The 12,922-nt window shown below is 42.9% G+C and overlaps 1 protein-coding gene across 1 annotated transcript in view; it reads right to left on the bottom strand.

Annotated features, from left to right (window-relative positions):
- Positions 1-7,868, bottom strand: part of LOC109891607 (potassium voltage-gated channel subfamily B member 1-like) — a 77,731-nt gene extending 69,863 nt beyond the window's left edge. Inside the window, 2 exon segments of the mRNA XM_031825438.1 lie at positions 7,263-7,710; positions 7,712-7,868. Coding sequence (XP_031681298.1) covers positions 7,263-7,710; positions 7,712-7,836 — 573 coding nt within the window. The 5' untranslated portion in view covers positions 7,837-7,868.
- Positions 7,869-12,922: the final 5,054 nt, after the last annotated feature.

Below are 12,922 nucleotides of genomic sequence, written 5' to 3'. Positions count from 1 at the left end.
CTCCAGGAAATATTCAGTGTTCTGCTGTGTGTACTCAATACCTATACCTACTGTTTGTCTCTGTCTCTCCATCTCTGTACCTCTCCACTTCTCTCCGTCTCTCTCTCTGCATGCTGGGAGTGTTTGGTGCATGCTGGGAATTGTATGAGCGAAGGACTGCGTGTTTTGTGGAGAGTTAGATATTCACAACTTTCTTTCGGTTTTCTATTTCTTGGTGTCTTTTTTTGGTTTTCTTCTGTGCATGATTAAGGTTATTATTTTTCTTGTGATAGAATTAAGTATTTGTTTTTCGTATCGAAATTACCCTGATTTTGGCGGGGAAGGCAGCCCGAATGGGGACGCCGTCCCTGTCACTTCGGCACGACTTTAGGTGTGTTACTGAAGCTACTGTCACGGTGCAGGAGTTTCTGGTCACCGTAGGAGAGAAGGTAGGCTATGAGAATGTTGCTTATGCATCCCGGATGAATAAAGCGGTGGTGGTATTTCTTAAAGAAGAGTGTCTTGTTAATCAGATGGTTGAGCATGGTGTATTTCTTAAAGAAGAGTGTCTTGTTGATCGGATGGTTGAGCATGGCGTACTTCTTAAAGAAGAGTGTCTTGTCGATCGGATTGTTGAGCATGGTGGATTTCATAAAGAAGAGTGTCTTGTTGATCGGATGGTTGAGCATGGTGTACTTCTTAAAGAAGAGTGTCTTGTTGATCGGATGGTTGAGCATGGTGTATTTCTTAAAGAAGAGTGTCTTGTTAATCGGATGGTTGAGCATGGTGTATTTCTTAAAGAAGAGTGTCTGGTTGATCGTATGGTTGAGCATGGTGTATTTCTTAAAGAAGAGTGTCTGGTTGATCGTATGGTTGAGCATGGTGTATTTCTTAAAGAAGAGTGTCTTGTTGATCGGATGGTTGAGCATGGTGTACTTCTTAAAGAAGAGTGTCTGGTTGATCGGATGGTTGAGCATGGTGTATTTCTTAAAGAAGAGTGTCTTGTTAATCGGATGGTTGAGCATGGTGTATTTCTTAAAGAAGAGTGTCTGGTTGATCGTATGGTTGAGCATGGTGTATTTCTTAAAGAAGAGTGTCTTGTTGATCGTATGGTTGAGCATGGTGTATTTCTTAAAGAAGAGTGTCTTGTTGATCGGATGGTTGAGCATGGTGTACTTCTTAAAGAAGAGTGTCTGGTTGATCGGATGGTTGAGCATGGCGTACTTCTTAAAGAAGAGTGTCTGGTTGATCGGATGGTTGAGCATGGCGTACTTCTTAAAGAAGAGTGTCTGGTTGATCGGATGGTTGAGCATGGCGTACTTCTTAAAGAAGAGTGTCTGGTTGATCGGATGGTTGAGCATGGCGTACTTCTTAAAGAAGAGTGTCTGGTTGATCAGATGGTTGAGCATGGCGTACTTCTTAAAGAAGAGTGTCTGGTTGATCGGATGGTTGAGCATGGCGTACTTCTTAAAGGAATGTTTATTCAAGTTACGCTGCTTTTTTTCTCCGTCAACAAGGGTAACGATTTCAAATGTACCTCCGTTTATTCCAAATGAGCCATTGGAGCGCGAGTTATTGCGCTTTGGGAAGTTCGCCAGTTCAATTAAGGTTGTCCCGTTGCAAACACCCGGCGTTGAAACAGGTTATGTCATTTCGGCGACAGGTGTTTATGTTTTTGGACTCACCGGAGCAGACTTTAGAGTTATTGTTTAAAATCAAGTATGACAATAGAATGTATATGGCTTATGCTAGTACGGGTAGTCAACAGTGTTTTGAGTGTGGGGATATTGGTCATAAGCGACATGCTTGCCCGAAAAGGGAGAAGGCATAGGGAGGGGCGCAGGTGGTCATCGTAACGACTGGACCCACTGATGTAGGGAGAGGTGGACCGACAGCGGTAGAGCAGCCACAAGCACCTGTTGTTGAGGAACAAGTTATCTGTGTTGAGGGCACGGAGTTGCAACTTGCATTAGAGGGAAATGTTATGCAGCAGAAAAGTATTGTTGTAGAAGGTAAGGATGTATCTTAAGAGCCAGTTCCTCAGACTGGTGAGCAGGTGCCCAGTACGAGTGCTGGGGTAAAGGAGGGGGTTCATGTGGAGCTAGGCTCCCATGTAGTGGAGGAGGTGCCCAGTACGAGTGCTGGGGTAAAGGAGGGTGTTCATGTGGAGCTAGGCTCCCAGGGAGTGGAGGAGATGCCCACTACGAGTAATGAGGTACAGGAGGGTTTTCATGTGGAGCTAGGCTCCCAGGTAGTGGAGGAGATGCCCACTACGAGTGCTGGGGTTCATGTGGAGCTAGGCTCCCAGGTAGTGAAGGAGATGCCCACTACGAGTAATGAGGTTCAGGTGGGGCTAGTCTCCCAGGTAGTGGAGGAGATGCCTGGTACGAGTAATGAGGTGCAAGTGGGGAGTGTTGAAAGGGATGTGGTAGAGGGGAGTCAGTTGTCTGTGGTCTCAGCTGAGGATCAGGAGAAGGATATTGATATCTCTTTTGATATGATAGCTGCTGGTGAGGACTCAATTTACGATCTAGAGGAGGTAAATTAGTTTCTGGATCAGACTTTTGGGAAATCTGTCAAATTGGCAGATTATTTTGATGTTGATAAGTTTGTGAGGTCAGCTGTGATGTTACAGAAGACGGTGGGGTTAGACCAATTGAGTGAGAAGAAGCGGTTTCACTTGAGGAAATGTATTACTGCTGCTGCAGCAGCAAAAGGTGGTGGGAGACGTGGTCAGGTTAATAAGAGAAGATTAAAACAATGATGAGGATCATGCTTCATGCTTCATAGGGTGTCTTTTTTCTCCTTGGTTTCTCTGTGGTTTCTTCTGCTTTTCTTTTCTCTTTTCTATATGGAGGTACTAACGGTAGGTTCTCTCAATATTAATGGGGGAAGGGACAGGAATAAGAGGGCTTGGGTATTAGAAGTAATAAAACAGAAAAGGCTTAAGGTAGTTTTCCTACAGGAGACACATAGTGATGAGGAAAATGAGGTTGACTGGGGTATGTGGTGGGAGGGGCAGCATGTACTCAGTCATGGTACTAATTTCAGTGCTGGGGTGGCAATCTTGTTTTCCTCAGGTTTAGGGGTGACTGTGGTATCTACAACAGAGATTGTCAAGGGTCGAGTTTTATTGGTCAAGGTGGATGTTATGTTTTTTTAGTTATTTTTTTTATGTTTATGCTCCTAATGAGGGTAGAGAGCATATTGCTATATTTGATCAAATAAAGGAAACCTCAAGACAGTGTGATCAAGAGGGGTGTATGGTTTTAGGGGGTGACTGGAACTGTACAGTGGATTTTACTGTTGATCGCACCGCTGAAGAACCTTACCTGCGGTCAGCCACTTGCATGTCTGGCCTATTAACTGAGTTTGAGCTTTCTGATGTGTGGAGAGTAAGGAATGCAAAAGTTAGGCAGTACACATGGCAAAAAATGTATGAAGGTCATGTCAGTGCAGCAAGGTTAGACAGGTTGTATGTATCTGAGCAATACTGTAGTAATGTTGGAAAGTGTGCCATTACTCCTATGGGTTTCTCTGATCATCATATTGTTACTGTTGATATTCACTTGTCCTGTCCACAAAGGTCATCACCTTACTGGTATTTTAATGTTAAATTGTTACATGATGTCATGTTTTGTGACAGGTTTTTGTTGTTTTGTGAAAAATGGAGGGTTACGAAAGGGAATTTTGAGTCCTTGAGACAATGGTGGGAGGTTGGGAAGGCCCAAATACAAGTATTTTGTCAACATTATACTGCTCTGTCTCAAATTGAAGTTAAAGAGACTATCAGGCCCTTGAACAGGACATCAAGTCTATTGAATTGAAGCTGCTCACTCAGAATGACCCTGGACTAGTCATGAACTTACAGGACAAGAGACATAAACTGAGGTCGTTTCTGCATGAAAGAGTGAAGGGTGCCTTGTTTAGATCTCGTTTCGCTTCCCTCAAGGATATGGATGCTCCTAGCGTTTAAAAAAAAAACTAGGACAGTTGACATTTCAACGTAAACAGATGGTCTGCCTTCGTCTCCCTGATGGGAAGGTGACCACGGATGACATTGAAATGCGTCAACATGACTTGGATTTCTACTCGGCCCTCTATAAGGCTTGTGACTCTCTGTGTACTGAACAGTTGTTACACGGTCTTCCTCAATTGGGACCTGAGCAGAGAGTCGCATTGGACTCTGAAATTACACTGCAAGAGCTGTCCACAGCAGTTATGCAGCTCTCAACAGGCTGAGCCCCTGGCATCGATGGTTTACCATCTGAGTTTTATAAGCACTTTTGGGGGTCTATTGGGGGGGATTTTTATGAAATGGTGTGTGAATCTTTTCATGAGGGTTCTCTTCCTGTATCCTGTCAACGTGCGGTGCTTTCACTGTTGCCAAAAAGGGGGGATTGGCTCTCATAAAAAATTGGACCTGTTGCTTTTCTGTGCGCTGAATACAAAATTGTTTCTAAATGTCTCTCAAACAGGTTGAAAGAGTATCTGGGATTATTGATCCACAAGGACCAGTCCTACTGTGTACCTGATCGCTCTATTTTTGACAACTTGTTTCTGATAAGAGATGTTTTAGACATTTGTAAACTGTCTGATGTAAATGTGGGTTTACTTTCTTTGGATCAGGAGAAGGCTTTTGATCGTGTGGACCACCAGTACTTGTTTAAAACGATGAAAGCCTTTGGGTTTGGGGATGTTTTTTTGTCTTGGATGAATTTACTGTATGCTGGGGCCTCGTGTATGGTGAAGGTGGGGGGTGGTTTGAGTTGCCCTATCCCTGTCCAAAGGGGCATCAGCCAGGGATGCCCAATTTCAGGGCAGTTATATAGTCTGGCGATTGAACCAATGCTTTGTTTTTTAAGAGCGAAGCTTACTGGTTTCTCTGTGCCAGGTGTAATGAAGGGTCCCACGATAGCACTGTCTGCGTATGCAGATGATGTGATTGTTTTTATTACAGGGGGTGAGGATGTTAAGGTTCTCTCAAACGCTTTAAAGCTGTATGAGGGGGCCTCCTCAGCTAGAGTCAACTGGGGAAAGAGTGAAGCGCTGTGGGCAGGTCAGCTTCAAACGGGGTCCGCTCCACAATTACCAGGGGGGCTTCAGTGGGGCAGAGATGCGATGAAGACTTTGGGGGTTTTTCTAGGCTCCGATGTCTTTCAGAAAAAGAACTGGGAGGGTGTATTTGAGAAAGTGTGTGCCAGACTGTCAAGATGGAAATGGGTGCTGCCCCAGCTGTCTTATAGGGGAAGGGTCCTGGTAGCTAATAATCTTGCTGCCTCTACCCTGTGGCACAGACTAATGATTTTGCAGCCACCAAAGGGTCTGATACAAGAGCTTCAGAGGACTCTTGTCAATTTCTTCTGGTCTGGACAACACTGGATTAAAGCTGCAGCCCTGCACCTGCCACTGCATGAGGGTGGGCAAGGCCTGGTGGACATTTCCTCTAGAATCATGGCTTTCCGGCTTCAAGCAGCCCAGAGATTGTTGTACAGAGACGGTTCTTGCTGGGTCGAAACAGCCTACGTATTGATGAGGAGAGCGGGCTGTTTGGGCTTAGACAAGCACCTTTTCCTCTTAAAGCTGGAGGGGGGTGATTTGTCTGGCCTGACTCCATTTTATGAGTCTGTTATGCAGACTTGGAGAGTCCTTGTCAAGTCCCGTAAGGCTGGCACGCCACCAGGGATGTGGCTTTTTGAAGAGCCTCTTTTTCACAATACTGCCATCCAGTCCCGTGTTTTGGGTTCAGCAAGCCTACGTTCATGCCTGTTAGGCGTGGGGTGTACCAAGCTGGGTCATCTGATGCGGAGCAGGAGCAGATCGTTGGAGGAGCTGGTAGAAAGAGCGGGGATCCGATCATCTCGCCTACTGAGGAAGGTCGTCGCTGAGGTCTGCGACTCCTTGCCAGTGCTTCATCTCCAGTATGTGACTGACACTTCCAATTCTGATCGGTGGAAGGAGGGTCTGGATTATGTGTTCCCTGCACTGATTGTTAGTGCTGCGATGGGGGCATTCGAGGAGGATGTGGGGATGCTGTTTTCCTTCGATACCCTGGAGCTGGGGGAGTTCAAGGAGGTGGGAAAGAAGGCCAGGTACAGAATATGTGTAAAGGTGTCCCATGCCTCTTCCCTGGAAGGGGTAAAATCGATGAGGTGGGCGGGTGTGCTTGGTCCAGGTGCCTCTCCAAAAGGCTGTTGGCGATCATTATACAAACTGCCTATTGATAAGAGGACAGCTGACCTCCAATGGAGGATAATACATGGAGCTATAGCCACCAACATGCATCTGGTACACCTGGACCCTACTGTTGGGGAGGGGTGTCCATTCTGTGCCGAGTCTGAATCTCTGGCACATCTGTTTTTACTGTGTCCCAGGTTGGTCAGGATGATTGAACTGATTGGTTCTCAACGTTGGGAGAGGTTTTCTCTTCCCAACTGTATATATTTGGGCCAATGTACAGGTTCAGTCAAAAGGGTGTAGTTGTGTTGCTTAATTTTGCGTTAGGGGCAGCAAAATTAGCGATGTGGAAGACCCGAAAGAACAGTATTCAGGGACAGGGGTCTGTGGATGTGGTGGGAATGCTGGAGGGAATGTTGGCAGCGAGACTAAGGGTTGAGTTTGCCTATTATAAACTTGTCAACAACATTGATCTGTTTTTGAGTATATGGGTATTCAGAGGCTATTGTGTTTAGTTACTGTGGAGGAGGAATTGGAGTTGTGTTTTTAATTGATGTGTAACTGTGGTTTTGTATGAGTATTTATTGTGTGGTGGGCCCCCAGACCCAATAAAGATTATTTAAAACTCTCTCTCTCGCTCTCTCGCTCTCTGAGCAGCGTGAAGAAAGCTAGCTCTAGCTGAGCCCTCCTGACATGGCCTTAGAGGAAGAAGTAATGAGCAATGCTGGCTGAGCTCATCCATTCCAGTTTACAACCTGATCACATCACGACTGGGCTCATGGTTGGTATTACGTTGATGTAACACAGCAAAGGAATAGTGATTGTATTTCAGCAGGCCTGATAAGGCCCTAATATAATAAACCCATCATGACCGCACAGAAGCTATGACTGTTTTCTGATTGACTTTCCTAATTCTGATTAATTTAGTCAATAGTCACACATGTTTAATTATCAGTTCTCTCTCTGTCTCTCTCTCTCCCTCTCTATCTCTCTCTCTCTCTCTCTACCACTGCTATAACGTGGTGCATTTTTATCAATAAAAATAAGTCATGATAAACAAGTTAAATGCATACTGTCCACATGTGATATGTAGAATTAAAGGTTACCTTAGCTGCGACAGACGAACTGGGCTTTTCCAGAAGGTCCCAGAGTTTCTTTCGTTTCTCAGCACAACACGTGTTGTCGAACTCTTCTCCCTCTCTGTCATTCAAGGTGTCTTGCTCTCTTTTGAGCTCCTCGTTCATCTGTTCTTTCTTCTGGTGGTACCTGGCCTGGCAACAGGACTCCAGGTAGATCTCATCTATGCCCCAGTAGTCCAGCTCCTGACTAAACGACAGGGCGCACATCTCCTCCATCATGTGGAGCTTACCGGTCCGGTAGAAGTTCAAAATGGACGTGAACGCCCCTGGGTGCCGGTCGAAAAAGTACTCGTTCTCATCCAAGTTGTAGTCGTCACATACCTCCATGAGTGAGTCGTGGGTGTTGCAGTCTCGTAGTTTCCCTAACCGGGTGCGTGGTAACCTATCCAACGTTCGCCAGAGGACCTCATGTGGAACCCCCAACGTTGAGCCTTACCCGGCGGTAGCATGACTTGCTGTGGATTATGTACGCCGGTTCCGGGGGTAGTGATGCGGTCGATCGCGAGCCATTCTTATTCAATCCCGTTGAGGATTTCTCCATTTTGAACTAACGAGAGTTCCACCGAGTTCCAATTTGTCCAACAGGCAATCCGGATGGGGAAAAGTTACAGTCTACATTTGTGCTTGTTTTCTTTCATCCTTGAATCTGGGGAAGAAGGAGGGAAAAAAGAGAGGAGAATGAGAATATGAAAAATGTCAATGACAAGATTTTAAAATAGAGCCGTTAGCCCAGGCAGTCACAGTGACCTATAGTCAGAACAGTTCTCCATGCTAAAAGAGTGAATAGAAAGATGATGGTAATACACTCAGACTGAGAGTGCTGTCCTGTCCACACGCTTTTTCTGAATAGTGAGTGGGGACGTGGCAGCGGCTCAAGTGAGCGATGTCCACTCTGCACTGGTGCTGAAACGACAGCGTGCGCTGTCACTCGACTGCGTGAGAGGAACCAGGGCGAGTTCACTTGGGGAAAATAAGCATGCTTCTAAATATTTAATGGTACACTGTTCATGTTGCTGTAGAGTTGTGGAAAAAATACCCAATTGTCATACTAGAGTAAAAGTAAAGATACCTTAATAAAAATGACTCACCCGGTAAATACTACTTGTGTAAAAGTCTAAAAGTATTTGGTTTTAAATATACTTAAGTTTCAAAAGTAAAAGTATAAATCCCTTCAAATTGCTTATATTAAGCAAACCAAATGACACAATGTTCTTGTTTTTATATCTACAGATAGTCAGGGCACACTCCAACACTAAGACATAATTTACAAATGAAGCATTTGTGTTCAGTGAGTCTGCCAGATCAGAGGCAGTAGGGATGACCAGGGATTGCTACATTTGTGAATTTAACCATTTTCCTGTCCTGCTAAGCATTCAAAATGTAACGAGTACTTTTGAGTGTCAGGGAAAATGTATGGAGTAAAACTTACATTCTTTTCTTTAGGATTGTGGTGAAGTAAAAGTAAAATTTGGAAAAATATAAATAGTGAATTAAATAAATTAAGACAAGACAGATACCACAAAAAAACGACTTAAGTAGTACTTTAAAGTATTTTTACTTAAGTACTTTACACCCCTGGCTGTACAGACTGGTTAGTTGACAATGTCACGAATTATGCACGCGATTCAATAGGGCAGAAGTCCATGTGTTGTGATTCTGGATGGCCAGATAGCTAGCAACAATGACAAAGAGCTGCCATATAGGACATTGTAGGTGGCCCTTTCAGCAAGTTTTATCTTGTTCTTGATACCATGTCTTGTTTTGACTGATCTTATGTTTATGCTAATATGGATACAATTCGCTAGCTATCTAACCATCAACTGTAATGATGTATTTGAGAGACAACAAGTGCTCATTGTGCAAATGTATTTATGTTTTCAATAAACATTGGAGACTAAATATAGGTTACATGTTGTCAGCATTCTAAGCCACCCGTCTGTTTTTCCCCATAGTTGGACACCCGCTGGTTCTGTTGCTGAACAACCAACCTGTCTATAACACCTACAAAAGCAGTTCATAAGTGATAGAGCCATAATACCCAAACTCTGTAGTCATGCAAACCCATTTTTCTTGAAGAAATAATAGCCTAGAGACGTTTGGGACTGAGAAGCCATTTTCAACCATGCCGAAGAACTGAATACATATACTGTATAAGGTAGGCTTATGACAGAACTGAAAGCTACTATGGCAGGCCTTTCCTAAATCTGGTGTTTTAATGGTGTCCCTCTACAACTCAGACAAGACGTTTTCTCTAACCGTTTATAACGACTTCCCAAATCAAAACAAACCATCACTTCCCACCCTGTCTTTCAGTAGCCTGCTCTGTTGTATATGGAATGCTTTGGATGATCACAGAGCCATACAGTACCAGGGGAAGGATCCACAATGTCGGTTGAATATGGATGTTTCGGCATGCTCTGTCCCTCCCTCACTAATCAACCATTTGCATGCATTTGTATTCAAATTATGGTTCAAAATCAAAGCAGCAATGTTCAACAACTGACAGAACACATTAACATGCACAGTACATGCATGGATAGGATGTAGGCCTATCCTTTGTCTTGAAGATACAAAAATGTGCTGGACTACTGTATTTTCCGTTCCAGACAATCAAGTCCTACATCAATACTGTTGTGTCAAAGAAGTTACACAATTTATTTGCTCTCTGCAATATGTACAGTGAGCTCCAAAAGTATTAGGACAGTGACACATTTACTGTTGTTTTGACTCTGTAGTCCAGCACTTCGGTTTTGAGATAATACTGCTACCATGATTACGGATAATCCTGATACAATGATTACGGATAATTCTGAAATAATTGTGAATAATGATGAGTGAGAAAGTTACAGAGGAATATATCCCCCCCCCCCCCCCCCAAACTAACTTCCCCTGTTTTTTAAATGGTGAGAGTTGGCATGTCTTGGGGTATGATTTGTGCTTCTGTAACTTTCTCACTCATCATTATTCGCGATTCATTCAGGACTATCTGTAATCATGGTAGCTTCGCATTCATTTAGAAGTGTTTAGAAACATATTAGATTCTTATTTACATAAAAGTGACTCCAAAATGACACAATACAATATTTACCAATAATTTCTATTGAACACAAAATTATCTGAAACACAACCAAAACAAAAGCAAATGCATCCAACAAGTTTGTAGAGTCACAAGGTTGATGTACTACCACGACGGAATTAGACATTCTCATGTCGGAATTAGACGTTCATTCACGTTCTCAAATGTCAAATTTCAGTTTGTTCCAAGTGACAAATGTTGAAGTATTTAAGGTTAACTTTAGGCATGAACTCAAAATGTTTAAGGTTAAGTACAGGCATTAACTCTGAATGGTTAAGGTTAGGCATTAACTCTGAATGCTAAGGTTAGGCATTAACTCTGAATGGCTAAGGTTAGGCATTAACTCTGAATGGCTAAGGTTAGGCATTAACTCTGAATGGCTAAGGTTAGGCATTAACTCTGAATGGCTAAGGTTAGGCATTAACTCTGAATGGCTAAGGTTAGGCATTAACTCTGAATGGCTAAGGTTAGGCATTAACTCTGAATGGCTAAGGTTAGGCATTAACTCTGAATGGCTAAGTTAGGCATGAACTCTGAATGGCTAAGGTTAGGCATTAACTCTGAATGGCTAAGGTTAGGCATTAACTCTGAATGGCTAAGGTTAGGCATTAACTCTGAATGGCTAAGGTTAGGCATTAACTCTGAATGGCTAAGGTTAGGCATTAACTCTGAATGGCTAAGGTTAGGCATTAACTCTGAATGGCTAAGGTTAGGCATTAACTCTGAATGGCTAAGGTTAGGCATTAACTCTGAATGGCTAAGGTTAGGCATTAACTCTGAATGGCTAAGGTTAGGCATTAACTCTGAATGGCTAAGGTTAGGCATTAACTCTGAATGGCTAAGGTTAGCATGAACTCTGAATGGCTAAGGTTAGGCATTAACTCTGAATGGCTAAGGTTAGGCATTAACTCTGAATGGCTAAGGTTAGGCATTAACTCTGAATGGCTAAGGTTAGGCATTAACTCTGAATGGCTAAGGTTAGGCATTAACTCTGAATGGCTAAGGTTAGGCATGAACTCTGAATGGCTAAGGTTAGGCATGAACTCTGAATGGCTAAGGTTAGGCATTAACTCTGAATGGCTAAGGTTAGGCATTAACTCTGAATGGCTAAGGTTAGGCATTAACTCTGAATGGCTAAGTTAGGCATTAACTCTGAATGGCTAAGGTTAGGCATTAACTCTGAATGGCTAAGGTTAGGCATTAACTCTGAATGGCTAAGGTTAGGCATTAACTCTGAATGGCTAAGGTTAGGCATTAACTCTGATGGCTAAGGTTAAGGCATTAACTCTGAATGGCTAAGGTTAGGCATTAACTCTGAATGGCTAAGGTTAGGCATTAACTCTGAATGGCTAAGGTTAGGCATTAACTCTGAATGGCTAAGGTTAGGCATTAACTCTGAATGGCTAAGGTTAGGCATTAACTCTGAATGGCTAAGGTTAGGCATTAACTCTGAATGGCTAAGGTTAGGCATTAACTCTGAATGGCTAAGGTTAGGCATTAACTCTGAATGGCTAAGGTTAGGCATTAACTCTGAATGGCTAAGGTTAGGCATTAACTCTGAATGGCTAAGGTTAGGCATTAACTACTCTGAATGGCTAAGGTAAGGGTTACATTTTTGGATAGGCATAAAACAAAATATAATAAAATTACTTTCTATCAAGGATTCAAACTTGCTACCTTTGGAATCAGAGCCTGGATTTGAACTTGCAACCATTGGAATCAGGGGTCCCCTAGTGGCAGGTTTCCATGTCATCTCCCAAAGTCCTCAGTCTAATACTGACTTGTGTCACGGGTGACTTGGCTGTGATTAATCATTGCATGCTAGGAATATGGGACCAAATCCCAAACTTTTGACTACTTTAATACCATAGTGTAGCTGCCTTAGGTCTCAGTTTATGTAGTGTTGTGTTGTCTCTTGTTGTTGATGTGTGTTTTGTCCCATATTTATATTGTATTTTTTAATCCCAGGCCCCCATGGGGACTTTTGCCTTTTGGAAGGCCGTCATTGTAAATAAAATTTGTTCTTAACTGACTTTACCTAGTAATAAATAGGGTTAATAGAAATCAAATCAAATACATAAATATCGTCTTCTTCTACCTGGCCTGTTTTTCCCCGGATGTCAATATTGTGGATTCATCAACCATGGTTGAAACCGAAATAACCAAATGTATCTGTAATTGTCTATTGATCTGACTATGTGAGAGTTATATAGGCTACAAAACGTCCTAATATGCATCTCTTAAAAAAAATACAGGATTTTAATGCTGTACCAAATTCCCCTTCGATTTCCCCTGCTCTGAAGGACAATTCCTCAATGTTGATTTGCATTTTGCGTTTTGCCCATTCAATAGGTGTTTTTGTTGCCCATTAATGTCATCCTTGGTGTAGCCCTAACATGCTATTCATATATAGCAGGACAATATTTCCGTATTAAAAATAATGATATTACGTTAAACAATAGCAATAAGCATTTAGCAATACTTGTTTATAAAGGAGAACAACAAATACAACCTGTTATTTAATATATGGAAGAAGCCTCAGTCCCCGCGT

The sequence above is a fragment of the Oncorhynchus kisutch genome, linkage group LG5 (assembly GCF_002021735.2).
Source record: "Oncorhynchus kisutch isolate 150728-3 linkage group LG5, Okis_V2, whole genome shotgun sequence".
NCBI classification, from domain to species: Eukaryota; Metazoa; Chordata; class Actinopteri; order Salmoniformes; family Salmonidae; genus Oncorhynchus; species Oncorhynchus kisutch.
This window is presented reverse-complemented; position numbering and strand designations above follow the sequence as displayed.